We start from the raw sequence: 16,610 nt of genomic DNA on the forward strand, positions 1-16,610 counted from the left end.
AAACACTCTTACTGGATTGTACTACAATGGCACCACTAATGGTTTAAGCATGGCCCATTCTTATAATATAAGTGTAAGTACTGCTAGGGGTGTCCCATCTATGCTTCGAAAAAAAAATGTGAAGGACCTAATTGCACTGAAGTGCACAAAAATACAAGGCAAGTTCTTAACAGTGGGTATAACTAAGTAGTGGAACAATTTACTAAGGATTGTGATGGATTCTTCATCATTAGAACTCTTAATATATTGATTGGCTATTTTTCTAAAAGATATGGTCTTACTCAAACTGGAGTTAATTTGTGGAAGTCCTATGACTTGTGTCCTTTAGTAGGTCAGACTAGAGATGTCCCTTCTGGTCTTATAGGCTAGGGACAGAAGTTACATGTAAACTGGTTTAAGTGATCAGAAACTGGTTGAAACCTGTAACAGAACAGAAGCTTGGTGCACATAAACCAGGTTCAAAATGACTGAACCTGGTTTAAGATAAATGTGGTTGAATGTAGTATCAGACTTAATTGATTCAGGTAAAACTGGTTTATGAAACTTCTGTCCCAGACCCCTTCCTGGTTCAAGTTAAATCACAGTCCCCCAGCATCCCAGCATGCTTTCCAGCCCTGGGTTGCACTGCGCTGTCTGCTCCGGAGAGCAGGGCTGGCTCTGCCCCTCTGCTCCCTAACTAGAGCAGTGAGGGCTGACTGATAAGGGGGGCAGGGGCAAGCAGCCCAGTCTGCAGTGGGGGGATGCAGCCCAGTCTGCAGTGGGGGGAGGGGGGGATGCAGCCCAGTCTGCAGTGGGGGGACTGCCCACACCAGGCAAACCCTGGCTGGGGGGCCTGGGGCCAGGGATAGGGATTAAGCACCCCTTCCCTGGCTCAAACTTACTGCTGGTTGCAACTCTGGACTACAAATCCCAGAGACACTTGGAAGCAGGAAGAACAACCCTGCAGAATCCTGCTGTTGTAATTCTGGACTGCAAATCCCAGAGGCCTTGGGGGCAACAGGAAGAGGAACTGAACACACAGCTAGAGAGCTGTGCTCTAGTGCCCCCAGCCTTCTGGCCTGAGCTACTGCAGATGCGTGGCTGCATTTCCCGAGTCAAAGGTACATGTCTGTTCACTTCTGTTTCAATTTAATCTGTGCAGTTTAGACTAACCCACAAAGACTGAATCAATTCAGCCTTGGGCTTTTTGACTGTTTGTACTTAGCCCTGATGAATAAATCTAATGAAATATGAAATAGACCAGAGGTTTCCAAAATTTTCTTATTGCATACCCCCTTCCAGATTTACCAGCTGCCTGTGTATCCCTACCAGCATGTTTTATATTTTAACCCCTTAAATGCCATTTATTATTGTAATGAAAATTAAATCCTCCATTATAGAATTTCACTTGGGTACCCCTAGAGATCTCTTGTGCACCCCAGGAGTATATCTACCACAGTTTGGGAACCCCTGAAATAGACAATTGCTTCTTTTTCTCCAACTGTGGAGGAGTGTACTACATTGGTGATGTGCAGTGGTGGGTGTGTTACAAATACAGTTTGCCAAATATACACATATATCTATAATTATACCTATTTATTCATCATCAGATTTAAGCACTGACATTAATGGGCAATAGATGTATAAAATCTTTAGGTGGCTTTGGAAATCTCAACACAATCACTAAAAGCTGCTCTCTTCCAACATACATAAAAATGAAAACTGGCTCAGTTATTCATTGCTGAAATGACAGTTGGCTGACCTATGGTTCTGACTGGTGGTGTTCCCCTCCTGGATTCCTAGTTGACATACTGTAGCAAAGCACACAATTCTCAGATTTAATCAGATTCCTACAGAGTTTACTGCTGACATTTTCCTTGTTAATTATCCTGACACTGGGTGCTGAGCTAAACCTTGCCCAGGTGTTCCATCCAGATGTAGGTGTGACAATATTTCTTTGGAGTATTAGCTATCTTTTTGTGTTTCTTTCTTTTTTTTAACAGAAATTTGACAAGATGGAAAACATACTTCTGTAGCATAGAGCATTAGTGGCCTTCTTTCAAAAAAGGGCAATAATAGCAAACACAACCAAACACATTACTTAGCTAACAAACAACCACCAATACATACATTTTCTCTAGATCGGCCAGTCCTGTGAAAGCTCCTTTTGGAATGACTCTCACCTTGGTGAGGACAAATCTCCTGCAATTAGAGAAAGTAGGCATTGATTATTCATTACTTATATCACAATTCTGTTCAAAAGTCTCAGATACCAAGACAATGCTTGCTCTGATGAATTTACCATCTAAGATGATATCTGTAAAGCCTAAGAATTAGAGGAGGAACTAATTGTCTGCAAAAGGTAAGATGCAGGACCCTATCATGGAGTCTCCAGAGCAGCTCAAAAGAATGAATATTACTCAGGAGACTTGATTTCCTATTTGTACATTTCAGTGTTACATGGGGAGTATACACTTTTGTGTCACTGTCTGATGCAGCTATATGATGAAGGAAAGGCCGAAGTTATTCCCTACCCATCCTATCCCTGGGTGGATCCAAGATTAAGAAAAGGGGGGGTGCAGGAGATGCAACTGGTGCTGCCTCTCAGGGAATGGGGTGAGGAGACATGGCTAGAACCCTGAGCTGGTGGAGGACATTGAGAAGGAGGGGAAACCAGACAAAGAGAAGGAAAGAGGGACTCCCTCCTCCCCCACTGACACTGTTCCTGGTGAATCTCAGCACACATACAGCCACTTTCTGGAGCCATGGCTGGAGCAGCCCTAAAGCTTTTGACTAGTCCCAGGTCAGCTGGGATGGTGGTGGCAGAAATAGGTGAGTACCCCTTTCCTGTCCTTGCTCCCTTCCTGGCCCCCTCGGGTGCCCTTTACCATTTGGGAGGCTCCAGGTGTGGGGAGCAGCTGCAGGGACTGCTGAGGTCAGCCATGGACAAGGGGTATGATGGGCAGCCCTCATTCCTGCACCTGCCCACCTCCCTGTGTCTCTTGCTGGTGATGAGTGGGTGCTGGAAGGGCGAACCAGCCTGCAAGATTTTCATGCAGCTGCTTCAAAACACAGCCTGGCTGGAACAAAGCAAGATAGGCTCTGGAACTTCCATGACTTCCATGCCCAGGTCAGCTGGGGACTGTGGTGGTGGCAGGTGGGTTCCCTTTCTGCACCTGTTGTGCCTACACCCCCTACTCCGATGTTCCCCACCAGTCTGGGACTCCAGCCACATTTCTTTCTTCCCAAATAGTCTGACCTCAGTTTCTGTCTGGACTCTTCATGGGATCCAGGTATCCAGGCCCCCCACAGGGCAATGGAGAACTTGTGCTGCTGACATGCCTTCCTGAGAATTGGCTCTAGCACACAGTGGAAGAAGGGGTGTGATTGTGCCATTGCACCCCATGTGGAACTGCCCCTGATCCTACCCTAAACTGGGGTGGGAGGGATGGTGGACACAAAACAGTTTTGTTGGACCAGTTTTCCTTCTGCATTGAGAATGTTGGGGTGAGAGGCTGAAGCAAAGTTGTGAAGGCCACTGGTACAGAGAAAACTTGTCTTATTAAGCGTTTTACAATTTACTCTCAGTATCTTACAGAATAATCGGATAAATATAGGACTAACTTTACAATGTACAACCTTTTCATTGATCAGGCAAATCCTTTACTACATTTTTAAAGAACTGGACAAACTTTAGGAAGAGTGGATTATCCTAAGTCACTTTTACTAACATAGGCTCATCTACTTTCAGCACAGTAACTACAGAACTGTACTGCAGCACTTGTTAAACAAAAAGCTAAGGCTGCCTATACATGTGCTCAGGAGTGGGGAGGGGACCGTTTTAATTACAGTGGTTCCCAGACAACTGCTGTAATTAAAACAGCTCACCGTCACATGTATTAAGCCCCTATATGTTTTAAAATGGCTGTGGGACGCTTCATCTAAAGCTCATATGATGAGGCCCACGGGCCATTTTCAAATGTGTAGGGGCTTAATACATGTGATAGTGAGGCAACGCTGGAGCATTCTAATTAGAAGGTGGAGCAGACTTCATTAACTGAATCTGCTCCAATGCATTCTAATGTGAATGAGCACATCTATAGGCTCCATAAAGTTTCTTGGAGACCTAATATGTTATCCTGATGAATAGAACTCTTGCACAAGTTCCCGCATTGATAGCTATTACAAAATCCAGATAATTGTTTTTATTCAAGGTACTTCCTTATCAGGTGAAATGGCACCTGACAGGTATGCTATTATGATTAGAAGCCAAAACAAGTAGCTACAACATGGAGAGAATAAACATTACAGGACATAATGGACTGGGCCTTATTTCTACACATGTTGAACAAAAATGTCACAGTCAAACCCTTTCAAGACAGGCCCAATATGTATGATAAATAAGACACTAGCCACTTATTTCTTTCTCAAGAAGACACCTGTAAAACTTTCAGGTATTTTACCAAACAATTATGTTTCTCAGTCTGTTTCCCCTTAGGAATTACACCTAATTGTTTCTTCAATTCCCAGACAGTTCTAACCTCAGCAACCTTGTCTGGCAGATGATTCCTTACTTTTATCATCTCAGAGTGAAGAATGGTTCTTTTGAATGTGCTTTCTTTTAATTCCATTTATGTAGCCTTATCTTAACATCTGCACAGTGCTAGAAAAAGGAACTTGAGTCGATTTCAACTGCTGTATATCACTGCAATACAGATCTACCTTTTAACAATTTGTACTTCAAAACCAGAGAGACTGATCTCTCCTATTGTTCACACCAAGTATTCAAAGAATCAACTTTGCCTTCTTTATGTCATCTAATTACTCCAGAATTTCCAAATGATTATCGTGTTTTAATCAAAGTGTCAGGTAAGGGTATTATCTTACTGGAATTCCACTATAATGGATTTTTTACTATTTAGCTAAGTCTCTTCACCGGAATCTGGCTCCTCATTTAGAACTCTGAATTTGAGTTGTTCAATATTTAAGCACCATAAGCCAAATCCATATCTGATTTAATTCCATTGATTTCAGTAAGGTTACACCAGGGATGGATTTTGTCCCATAAATTTAATATGCTGAAATAAATGTTAGTTTCAGTCCTGAAAGATGGCAAAGTCCATTTTAGAGCTCATCATCCTCCTAATTTTATTAATCTAAAATATTCAGCAATAGTTCCTATACATAGTATCACATAAAAAAATTACAGCACTGAGATCATTATGCAAATGTTTAAGGATTAAAGAGCTTCCTGAAAAGGCCTAACCTGGATTTGACAATTTGTAAAGCCTTCCTAAAACATGGCAAATATAATTCTTGCAAAGCTGCACTTTCACAGATCAGCTAAATACAAAAAGACCATGCAAAATGCCCACCAGGCTTAATGTTAAAAAGCTAAAACAATTAGGGAAGCGTTTAACTTTGATCTACATTGAAACCTGTTCCAAACTCTTTTGTATGAAAAAAATACTTAACTTGGGAGTTCTAGGTACCAATAAAAACAAAACCCAAACTATAAAACTACCTGCATTTTGCCAGTCCTTAGTAATATTCTAAAATAAATCAACGAATCTCAGAAAATTAGGGTTGGACCTCAGGAGGTCATCTAGTCCAACCCCCTGCTCAAAGCAGGACTGTCCCCAACTATATTATCTCAGCCAAAGCTTTATCGACCCAGGTCTTAAAAACCTCTAAGGATGGAGATTCCACAACTTCTCTGTGCAGCCTGTTCTGGTGCTTTATTACCCTCCTAGTAAGGTTTGTGTGTTTTTTCCTAGGAGCACACAACTCTTCCACTAGGAGGGTAGTAAAACACTGTTACAGGTTACCCAGAGAGATTGTGGACTCTCTATCCTTGGAGGTTTTTAAGACATAGGCAGACAAAGCCTTGGCTGGGATGACCTAGTTGGGGATACTCCTGCTTTGGTCCTCCTGCTTTGGAGGCTGGACTAGATGACCTCCTGGGGTCCTTGCCAACCCTAACTTTGTATGATTCTATGATTCTAATGTTTTTCCTAATATCTAACCTAACTTCTGTTGCTGAAACGTCATAGACTTCACAGACATTAGGGGCTGCAAGGGACCTCATGAGATCATTGAGTCCAGCCCCCTGCCATAGGCAGGACGTTGGTTGGGGTCAAATGATCCCAGTAAGATAGACACCCAAATGCCTTTTGAATGAATCCAAAGTAGGTGCTTGCATGACTTCTGGGGAGAATATATTCCAAACCCTGAACACTCAGACTGTAAAGAAGTTTTTCCTTATGTCCAGTCTAAACTGGTCTTCCAGGAGGTTATGGCCATTAGACTTTGTTATCCCTTGGGGAGCCCTGGTGAACAACTGTTCTCCCAGGGCCTGATGTACCCCTCCTATATACTTATAGGCTGCCACCAAGTCACCCCTGAGCCTTCTCTTCTCCAGGCTGAAGAGTCCCATGTCCCTCAGCCTCTTGGTCTGTAAGGCTTGCTCTCTTGGCTTTTGATCATATAGGTGCCTCTCCTTTGGACTTTCTTAAGTTTATCCACATGCCTCCTGAAGTGGGGGGCCCAAAACTGGATGCAGCACTCCAGCTGTGGCCTCCCTAAGGCCAAGTAGAGCAGAAGGATGTTGTCCCTGGTTTTGCTTGAGATACATTGCTGGATCCATGCCAGTGTTTGGTTTACTTTGCCGCCCATAGAATCACGTTGGTGGCTCATGTTTATCTTGTGGTCAATTGAACTTGAGATCATTGCTCCTTGTTTTGTCATCTGCCACCACTAAGAACAGTGTAGCTCCATCTTCTTTGGTACTCTTTTCATAGTTGAAGGCTGTTATTAAATCCCCCCTTAGATTTCTCTTCTCCAGACTAAGTAAGTCCAGTTCCCTCAGTCTCTCCTCATGTGCCCCAGCCCCCTAGCCAGTTTCATTGCCCTCTGGTGAAATCTCTCCAAATTTGTCCACATCCTTTCTGTAGTGGGGGGCCCAAAACTAGACACAGTACTTCAGATGTGACCACACCAGTGCTGACAGGAGCAGATTGAAAATCACTTCCCTCAATCTGCTGGCAACACTCCCACTAATGTAGCCTAGTATGCTGTTAGTCTTCTTCACAAAAAGGGTATACTTTTGGCTCATATTCAGCTTACAGTCCACCCTAACCCCTAGGTCCTTTTCTGCTGAGCTGCTGTTTAGTCAGTCAGTCCCAAGCCTGTACCAGTGCATGGGTTTGTTCCATCCTAAGTGCAGGACTTTGCACTTGTCCTTATTGAACCTCACAAGCTATCTTCTGTTCCAATACTGCAATTTGTCTAGGTCACTTTGAATCCTAACCCTACCTCCAGCATATCTACTACTCTCCTCAGCTTAGTGTCATCTGCAGAATTGCTGAGGGTGCACTCCATTCTATCTTCCAGATTGCTTATGAAGATATTGAACAAAATCAGCCCCAGGACCAACCCCTGGGGCACACCACTTGAGACTAGCTGCCAACTAGATATAAAGCCACTGATTACTATCTGCTGAGCCTCATGATCCAGACAGCTTTCTATCCACCTTACAGTCCATTCATCGAACCCATATTTCACTAGCTTACTTAAAAGAATGTTGTAGGAGACCATATCGAAAAGCCTTGCTAAAGGTAAGGTATATCACATCCACATCTCTCCACACATGCATAGAGCTAGTCATCTCATCATAGAAAGCAATCAGGTTAGTCAGGCATGTCTTGCCCTTGGTGAATCCATCCTGACTGTTCCTAATCACCTTCTCCTCCAAGTGCTTAGAAATGGATTCTTTGAGGAACTGCTCCATGGTTTTTCTGGGGACTGAGGTGAGGCTGGCTGGTCTGTAGTTCCCTGGATCCTCCTTCCCTTTCTTAAAGGTGTGCACCATATTTATCCTCTTCCTTGCCATGAGTTTTCAGAGATAATGACCAGATGCTCTGCAATCACATCAGCCAACTCCCTCAGCCTCCTTGGGTGTATTGTGTTAGGCCCCATGGACTTGTTGTACACATCCAGCTTTTCTAAATAATTCCTAACATGTTCTTTCACCACCGTTGGCTGCTCACCTCTTCCCCAAACTATGCTGCCAGGTGCAGTAGTCTGGGACCTGACCCTACCTATGAAGACTGAGGTTAAAAAGACATAGAGTACTTCATGCTTTTCCGCATCATCTATCACTAGGTTGCCTCCCCTATTGAGTAAGGGACCCACACTCTCCCTAATCTTCCTCTTGTTGCTGACATACTTGTAGAAACCTTTCTTATTACCCTTCATGTCCCTTGCTAGCTGCAACTCCAATTACGCTTTGCCTTTCCTGATTTCATCCCTGCATCCCCAAGCAATAGTCTTATATACCTCCCTAAAAGTTTCTCCAAGTTTCTACTTCTTGTAAGCTTCCTTTTTGTGTTTTACCTCACTGAAGAGTTCCCTGCTAAGCCAAACTGGTTTTCTGCCATACTTGCTAGTTTTCCTGCACATTAGGATGGTTTGTTCCTGTGCCTTCAGTAAGGTTTCTTTAAAATACAGCCAGCCCTCTTCAACTCCTTTCCCACTCAAACTGGCCTCCCAGGGGATCCTGTCCATTAGTGCTCTGAGTGAGTCAAAATCTGCTTTTTTTAAGTCCACGGTCCTTTCTCTGCTGCTTTCCTTCCTTTTCTTCCTCAAAATCCTGAACTCAATCACCTTCTTGTCAGTGCTGCCCAAGCTGCCATCCACTACTTCATTCCCCATGCATTTTTCCCTGTTTGTGAGCAGTAGGTCAAGAACATGGCCCCTATTTGGCCTTCCCAACACTTGCATGAGGAAGTTGTCCCCAACACTCTCCAGAAACTTCCTGGATTGCCTGTGCACTGCCCATGAGAACCAGGGCCTATGATTGCAAAACTTCTGCTAGCTGTTTGAAAAAAGCATCATTCACCTCATCCTCCTGATCTGGTGGTCTATAGCAGACACCCACTACAATATCACCTTTGTCGCTTTCCCCTCTGACCCTAACCCACTTTCAACAGGCTTATCTCCAGTTTCATACTAGAGCTCTGAACAATCATACAGCTATTTTACATAAAGAGCAATTTCTCATCTTCCCCCCTGCCTATCCTTCCTGAACAGTTTAGACACATCCATGACAGTGCTCCAGTCATGCAAGCTATCCCACCAAGTCTCTTATTCCAATCACATCATAGTTCTTTGACTATGTGAGGATTTCCAATTCTTCCTGCTTGTTTCCTAGGCTCTATGCATTTGTTTACAGACTTCTGAGGTAACTAGCCAACTACCCTAATTTCTCAGGAAGAATGAGAAAGCATCCCCTGTTACCCCTTCTGCTTATGCTTCCTCCAGGTTATTTGCTTCCCCATTTATATCAGGCCTTTGGTCTCCATCCCCAGGTGAACCTAGTTTAAAATGAATCCTGTTGATACAGCTGCAGAACATCAGGATGTGGTATAGAATTTTGATATACTGCTGTAACCTAAACCAATTAAGTTTAATATTATATTCATCCAGGCCTATCTTAGACCAGGTTCTACCGTTTTTTAACTGGTGTATGTGTGCTGACCTGTTCTGTTACAGGTTTAGATCAGTTTCCAATGTCTTATAACAGTTTATGTGTAATACCTGTACCGAGCCTAGGAGGTGCATATATCTGTCATCAAAAGTTGACTTATGCCATACTTGGTCACAATGAGAAGTAATTTAGGTCTTGTCTTGAAAAGATTTACACAGGAGTAACCCCTGGCTAGCCCAGGGATAAGCAATCTTTTGCTGCCCTGGACTGGAGCTTATGACCCAGCCCCCTGGCTGCAGGATACAAAACTTCATCATTGTCTCTCCAACTATGAAGAGACCCGTGCTTAACCTTGCTGCTGCTCCCTGGCCCCTCTGCATTGATGTAAGCACAGGCACAAGAGAGTAACAGGGAGGGCTGCAAAAAGGGATGGGTACATCAACACAGCTGCATGCCATCTGATCCCTTGTGCTGTACTGGACTGGTTTGGACCTTTGCAGGCTGGATCTAGCCACAGGCAGCAGCTTGTCAATCCCTGAACTCATTGAGCCCACTTATATGAGTGATGTTGTGTGTTTGTGTATGTGCTTCCAAAAATCAGGACTCAACACTGCAAGCTGGATTTTAACGGGACTGTCTGTTGAGAAAGTGGTACTCTCCATGTATGAGAGTGCCAGAATCATGTCCTCAGTTTTGAATATACTGAAGCAGTTAAAATGTAATTGGAGTTTAATGGCTGAAGGCTTGCATACCACTTATAAAAAATTAGGGCTAATTGTCCTAAAATATGCCTGACTAGGCTGTAATAAAGTTATTCTAACTGTCGCAACTAGCATTAAAATCTAATTTAATTAGAAACAGCTACTTGTTGAAATTATCAACTATATAATGGATACAAGTAGTTAAGGGGTGTATAGTCCATAAATCTAAAAAATGAGGTTTCAAGAATCAGCCTGTCTTTAAATAACTTCCATTCATGGTTGTTAAGTAACATTTCCCTGTTTGAAACATGCATGTAAAATATATAAAACCAAAGAAGTAGTGTTCATTTATGTTTTAAACATAATTTTATTAAGGTCAAAAGTGATTAATATAACTCATTTTTTGTTTAAACACATTTCATGCCAAGAAAAAGAATAAATCAAAAGGGTCAGCCTAAAATATGTGAAGAATTTACATATAAATGGAAAAGAAGCACATCTCTAAGGGCCATCTCTGACCTCTGAAGAAGAGTCCTACTTTTTAAATACTTTTTAGGGGTTTTTTTGTTAGCATTACATTTATTCTATTCACATACACTTTTCATTCTTAAATATGTGGTTAAGACTTACATTTTGCTTTTATTAACTGTATTTTACTTTAAATGTGTGTGCATACTGAAGTATATATTTGTTTAGCGAAGAGTCTATGCACTAATAACTTCATCCAAAACCAAGAGAAATGAATAGAAATACTTCAATTGCCTTCAGTGGCCTTTTGGATCAATAAATAGAAAAAAAATCAAATAGTATAAAACCTCAGTAAAGGGGAAAGTTTACCATAGAGCACAGATGCATAATCTAAGTTCGCCTGTCAGTAGCCAAATAACTACTTGAATGTATTATGTAACAGGTGCTGGGCTCCAGGAGTGGCCAAGACATCCCTTGGCAGTCATGTAGCTCCTGCTTCTCCCTGGCTCTCTGGGTTCCCTCCCTTTCTCGCTGAAAATATTTAACGTGGAAAAGGGAGGCTGCACAGGAATTCCTGTGAGAGCCCTTCTACACCAGGCTAGACTAGCAAGCAAATCACCTTAAGGGCTAATTTTGTGGCCTCCAACTTCCCCTGTAGCCACATCTATGCCTCACAACCGTTATTTTAAATTTCCCACTGGGCCTGATAGCCTGCTTGGCCCCTGGCCCTGGGTGAGGATCTCTTCTCTCTGGGCCCCTGGCCTGCCCTAGGTTTCAACTCCTCTCCAGGCTTTAGTCCCCACTTGGCTTAAGCCTGATTGGCTAGGGCCTCCCTACTGAGGCCTAAGCCTTCAGCACTCTGGGCCCCTGGACCTATCTTCACCTTGCTTGAGCTAGACTTCAGTCTCTCTATCTCTCTGTAGGTTGCAACTTCTTTCCTGCACTCCACCTATTCACACCTTGTCTAACCCCTGGCAGAGCTCAAAGAAGTCTCATGCCAGTGGGGCACTGCTGGAATCTTTTCTTCCCCAACAGTCCCAACCCAAACCACTAATATCAAACCCCAAACTGCAAGCAAACACCCCAGCTATAACTGAAAGACTCTGAGCCTACGGGATGTATAACAAGCTTCCCCTCTGCCCTGGCTCATATTTCCTAGCAATGCTTCATCACCTTACTTGCACCACCCTGGCATCTCAGGAGTTAGCTTGGTACTCCCTTGCAGCCTTCCAGGCTAGAAGCAGTTTGCAGGGCCAGACTGACCAACTGGGCTCAGGACCTGGCTTCATGTGCCTCTTCAGTCCTGCCCCATCCAGTGATGTGACTTTGCAGGCACTCTCAGTGTTCCCTTTTTGTGCCTGATGACCTGCCTGCTAACCCTGCTAGGGCTTAGCTCTGCTGTCTTCAGCCCTTTGCTCCTGGGCTGCTTCACTGCCTGTGCTGGCATAGTTTGCTGCCCTGTCTTACCTACCTGAATGTGTTACCCTCCTGGTGCTGACCTCTACCTTCAGCTAGCAGTCTGTTTGTGGACAGGCAGCTCATTAGCAGTTAGCCAGCTTTGTAGCTCCCAGCCATCCTTGATACAACTCAATGTGCTACAGTTTCCACTTAATGGCTCCAAGTTACATATTACCTTTTAAGGTAAGTAATTTTCACAGTGCTCAACCTCTACAAATACATTCTATGAAACAAATAAATTCATAGAGCTCTGAGAGCTGCTCTAATTAAAGCACCCACAGTGTCACATGTATTCAGTGTCTCACACTTGAAAATTCCCGAGGAAGCGCTTTAACTAAAACTCGTTCAACTAGCTTTAGTTAAAGTGCCCCCATTGCCACTTTGAAATGTGGGGACACTGAATACAAATAACACGAAGGCTGCTGGAGCATGCTAATTAGCTTGACAGATTAATTGAGTCTGCTCCAACATGTGCTAATTAGCTTGCATCAGAGCAGATGTCTGTCACATGTATAGGTGCCCTTAAAGATTAACTTTTTCAGAAAGGCATAAGCTTTTGTAGGCATTAGCTTACTTTATCAGATAGTCTGTCCATAGCTTCTAATGGTTATCCTGAATTCTCCTGGTGAAGCTGGCCTCATTACTTAATTTATGCATTTTGTAATATGTAATATATTTTTTCCTTCAGGTTAAAACCATTACCTCTTCTTCTTTTCCTGTGACTAATGAGAATAATTGATTTCTGTTCTATTTGTAAAATCCTTCTGTGTCTTCATAGACAATTATGTCTCCCCTCAGACTTAGGCTGAACATACTCAGTGCTCTCAAAGTTTTTTTCCATGCCTTGTAACATTTTAGTTGCTCTCTTATGAACTGTTAAGAGTACATCTATCTTTTATTAAAATAGATAAGCCAGTGATCTAATTAAAGCCATACCACAGAACAGAATGTCAAATGTAGTTGTTTAAAATGCTCAAAGACTCTATTATTAAGAAATTAACTTCCATAGAATAAGCAATGTACAGCTTATATATAATTATGAAGTTACAAACAGTCCAACATACAACCATTCAGAAACAAAGGATCTAGTATAAGGTATACCTCAGAGCCAGTCAGCCAGTGAAAGAGACACTTGATACAAAATGCTGAAGTTAGAATTACTCTGGGTGAGCAGTAATTTTTTTTTCCTTTCCTGAATATCTGGTGCTTGCACCATGCCCTAAAAGATGCCATCAAATAATTGTATTCATGGATGCTTTATTGCCTCCAGAAAAAAAGCTAAGATGAGGGAAGGCAAAAAAAAGATGGAAGCAAAAACAAGAGGCACAGAGAAACAAACTTCTCAGTCCAGTCCAAACAGAGTTTAATGATGGAAAGTAGACCTACCCCAATGTAATACAACTAACATGAAAGGATAAAGGGCAAGAAGCAATCACTTAGGTAGCTAGAAACTAAATAATGCATATATTATAGTTCATATAATTATAATGGACTGAACAGACTTAAGAAACTTTCATGACTAATCTTTTAAAAGTATTTAAGTTGCATGTACAAAATGGGCACGTGTGGATAGGCAAGTGTTATTGTGCATGGAAAATAAGCAGAGAATGCAGAGTTAAACATTTTAGACCTGCACACATATATAGTGTGTTTGGCACTAACTGTTCACACCTAAATTCACATATATTTTATGTGAACAATACAGACACTGAAGATTGAGAGCTTTGTCATGTTGTGGTCTGGGACAAGTTTGGCAAGAGATTTTACCTCACCATGACATACATTCTTACCCATGCTTCCATGGAATAGTACCCTACTATGCAACTACCAATTCCTACAACAACTAGGAACTGGCAATAACTTTGTAAAACAAGAGACTTCATTGATCATTGTAAGTTTTACTAGAAAAAAAATCTTTGCTTCATAATGCAAAACTGAATTAAGTTTTTCTAAACACTCTTTAAAACTCATTTCTCATCTACTTAAAAGTCACACAGAGTTAATCAGAAAGTATATGTATTGTAGAATTATCTTCCCCAACTCATGTAAAATGCAAATTCATTATGTTAAAATGAACTATATCAAGTACATAATATAAACTTTATAACTTAAATAAAGTACCAAAGTAAAATAAAATAAAAAGCTGAAAAAGATTCAGTGGCCATAATGCTAAATCACTAGATTCAGTTCCAAAGAAATAAATACGATAGGATTTTGAAGAACATTTTACTTTAATCTCCGAGGTAATAGACTGATGTTATCACCTTCTAATCCTCTGCAGCAATGTGTATTTTGTCAGACAGAAAGATTTACTGAGAAATTTAATTTCCTCTCTTTGCAATTTTTTTTGTTTGTTTCTTGCTTTGGAGATGAGCTACATGTTCTAGCACAAACAACAAAATGATTCTCTGCTTTAGATCAGCAGAAGACAAAATGGTGCCATGAACTCCTTTGGCTATAGAGTTTTTTGTGATTGCTAGAATTAAAGAGAAAGAAAGAAAAAAACAAACAAACTGATTCATGTCAAATCAAGGGAAAAAATTATTATATTTTCCCTTGATTAGCTAATGCAACATCAAATGAACACTTCACTTTTCATAAGGAAAATAGAAATGATGGAGCAGATCCCAGCTGGCATAAATAATTGTAGTGCTGCTGATATGATTCTAAGGCCCCTGGGATGCATTCATTTCATGGTGCAGTGGGATTTGATCTTCCCAATCCTAAAATTGTTTCTCTGGCTATGCCATCTATGTATGCATAGCAGGAGTCATGATTTAGGGATCAGGGATCAGTTCCAAATCACACCTTTTCCCCTTGCCAAGGCAAGGGGAACCCAGAATCATGATCCTGGGCTCCCCCTTCCCTGCAAGTTGAAAGCCTGGTGCTCGGGGGTCCTGCATAAAGGGGACAAATGTTGTGCCTCCCACCAGTTTCCCCCTCCACATACACAGCCCCAGGTGTGGTTGGAGATTGCAGGCTGTCCAGTGCTAGGGTTCACAATCAGCTGACTGTTGGTCCTGGCTCTGGACAGTCCAGGGGCTGATTCTGGGGTTTAAAGTACCCAGTAGGGGAAGACCTTTAAGTTCCCCACTTTGGGAGCCTCTGATCACCTGTAGCCCCTGCTAGGCACAGTTTTTAAAATCTCTGACAGGGGAAAACCTTTTGTTCCCCACTGCCTTCAGTCTCTAATCCTCCCACCTGCCCTATAGGGCGGTCCCAGGACCAGTTGAAGAACTGGGGCTGTTTTGGGGTCTAGTGCTGACAATCAGCTGGGGCAGCCGTAGACCAGTACAAACAATGTTGTCAACAAGCTGGTTGGAGAACAGGGCTGTCCAGAGATGATTCTGACAATCGGTTGATTGATGAACATCTGCTTTTGATGGCCCTAGTGCAGGGGTGTCCAACCTTTTTGAATGTGGGGCTGCATCACGAACTTTTTATCACCCAGTGGGCCGGTGAGCCATATTCAAAGACCTCACAGGAAGTGACATCACATCAGGAAGTGCTGTCACGTGCCTCCTTCTTGAACAGTCCCAATCAGCTCCTCTGTGCAGGAGCTGGAGAAATGGGCAAGTAATCAACAAAAGTGATTTCCCTTGCTAAAATCTGTTAGAGGGCTGTAGCTTCTCACTGGTTTCAGCTCCAGCCAAAATTTTTCCACCACTATTATGAGAATTGGCAACTCTGAGTGTCTGAACCAAAAGAGATGGTGGCATTAAAAGGTAGGAATGTACCTAATGAAAAAGACAGGAGAAAATGAAAAAGAAAGGAGAAAGAACTGAAAATGCCTGAGTATGTTGTCCCTGGGCCCACCCAAGGTACTTTTCTGAAATTCAATAGGAATTAGTGTATCATTTAAAAAAAAAACCCAACAAAAATAATCTAGGCTATTTATACGTAGAGTGACCATATATCCTGGATTGGCTGAGACAGTCCCAGATTTTATAGGCTGTCTCCGTGTCCCAGCCACTGGAGAAAATTTAAGCAAAAGTACCAGATTGGTGGGAATCTGGGAGCTGGAGGGTTGGGGTGGTGTGTGTGTGCATGCGTGCGTGCATGCATGTGCTTCCAAGCACACGTGTGTTGCAGCAGACAGAGCCAAAGCAGCTATTGGGATGTGCTGGGAAGCACACACACATGCACATACATGCACACACACACAGCCCCAACCTGGCCCCGAGGCGCCCCCAGCTCCGCATGGGAACTTATCCTGTGCCTCCGTTCACCCCGGCCTGGCCCCAAGGTGCCCCCAGCTCCACACGGGAACTTACCCCATGCCTCCGTCCACCCTGGCCTGGCCCTGAGGCATCCCCAGCTCTGCACAGGAACTTACCCCGTGCCTCTGTTCGCCCCGGCCAGCCCCGAGGCGCCCCCAGCTCCGCATGGGAGCTTACCTCATGCCTCCGTCCACCACACATGCGGTCAGGGTGCGGGCCATGCTGCAGCTCCCCCAGGCCACGTGCCAGTGACAAGGGGCGGAGCCTGTCCCCAGCTCATCCAATCAGGCATGGCTG

At 43.0% G+C, this 16,610-nt stretch overlaps 1 protein-coding gene across 2 annotated transcripts in view; it reads right to left on the reverse strand.

Moving 5' to 3' along the window:
• Positions 1-16,610, reverse strand: part of FSHR (follicle stimulating hormone receptor) — a 202,018-nt gene that overhangs the window by 140,396 nt on the left and 45,012 nt on the right. For both annotated transcript variants that reach the window (XM_059719076.1, XM_006258373.4), the window contains exon 2: positions 2,110-2,181. In XM_059719076.1, the coding sequence (XP_059575059.1) occupies positions 2,110-2,181 (72 nt within the window). The remainder of the gene's footprint in view (positions 1-2,109; positions 2,182-16,610) is intronic.

The sequence above is a fragment of the Alligator mississippiensis genome, chromosome 1 (genome assembly GCF_030867095.1).
Source record: "Alligator mississippiensis isolate rAllMis1 chromosome 1, rAllMis1, whole genome shotgun sequence".
In the NCBI taxonomy this organism is placed as follows: Eukaryota; Metazoa; Chordata; order Crocodylia; family Alligatoridae; genus Alligator; species Alligator mississippiensis.